This window comes from Buceros rhinoceros, unplaced genomic scaffold (genome assembly GCF_000710305.1).
Source record: "Buceros rhinoceros silvestris isolate BGI_N320 unplaced genomic scaffold, ASM71030v1 scaffold21253, whole genome shotgun sequence".
Taxonomy (NCBI): Eukaryota; Metazoa; Chordata; class Aves; order Bucerotiformes; family Bucerotidae; genus Buceros; species Buceros rhinoceros.
In genome coordinates, this window is record NW_010403285.1 from 1,228 (window position 1) to 1,515 (window position 288).

The 288-nt window shown below is 68.8% G+C and overlaps 1 protein-coding gene across 1 annotated transcript in view; it reads left to right on the top strand.

The window, feature by feature from the left end:
• Positions 1 to 205, top strand: part of MTX1 (metaxin 1) — a gene marked incomplete at its 5' end in the record, with an annotated part of 1,349 nt that extends 1,144 nt beyond the window's left edge. The window contains one exon of the mRNA XM_010132970.1: positions 1 to 205. Within this exon, the coding sequence (XP_010131272.1) occupies positions 1 to 205 (205 nt within the window).
• Between the last annotated feature and the right edge of the window lie 83 nt (positions 206 to 288).

Here is a 288-nt window from a genome sequence, read left to right on the forward strand (position 1 = left end):
CCTCGACGCCTTCGTCTTCAGCCGCCTGGCGCCACTCCTGAAGGCGAAGCTGCCCAACGGGAAACTGCAGCAGCACCTGAAGTCTCTGCAAAACCTGTGCACCTACTGCCCGTCCATCCTCAGCCTCTACTTCCCCTGGGACGGAGGTGAGATGCCTTTCCCTGCCTCGCCCCGTGGGCTCAGGGTGACACGTCCACTCTCCTGACCCTCGCTCTGCCCCCCAGGAGAGCCCCCGGCCAGCGCCCCGCGGGCTGCGGGCGCCGACGGCAGCGAGGCGGAGGAGGACCC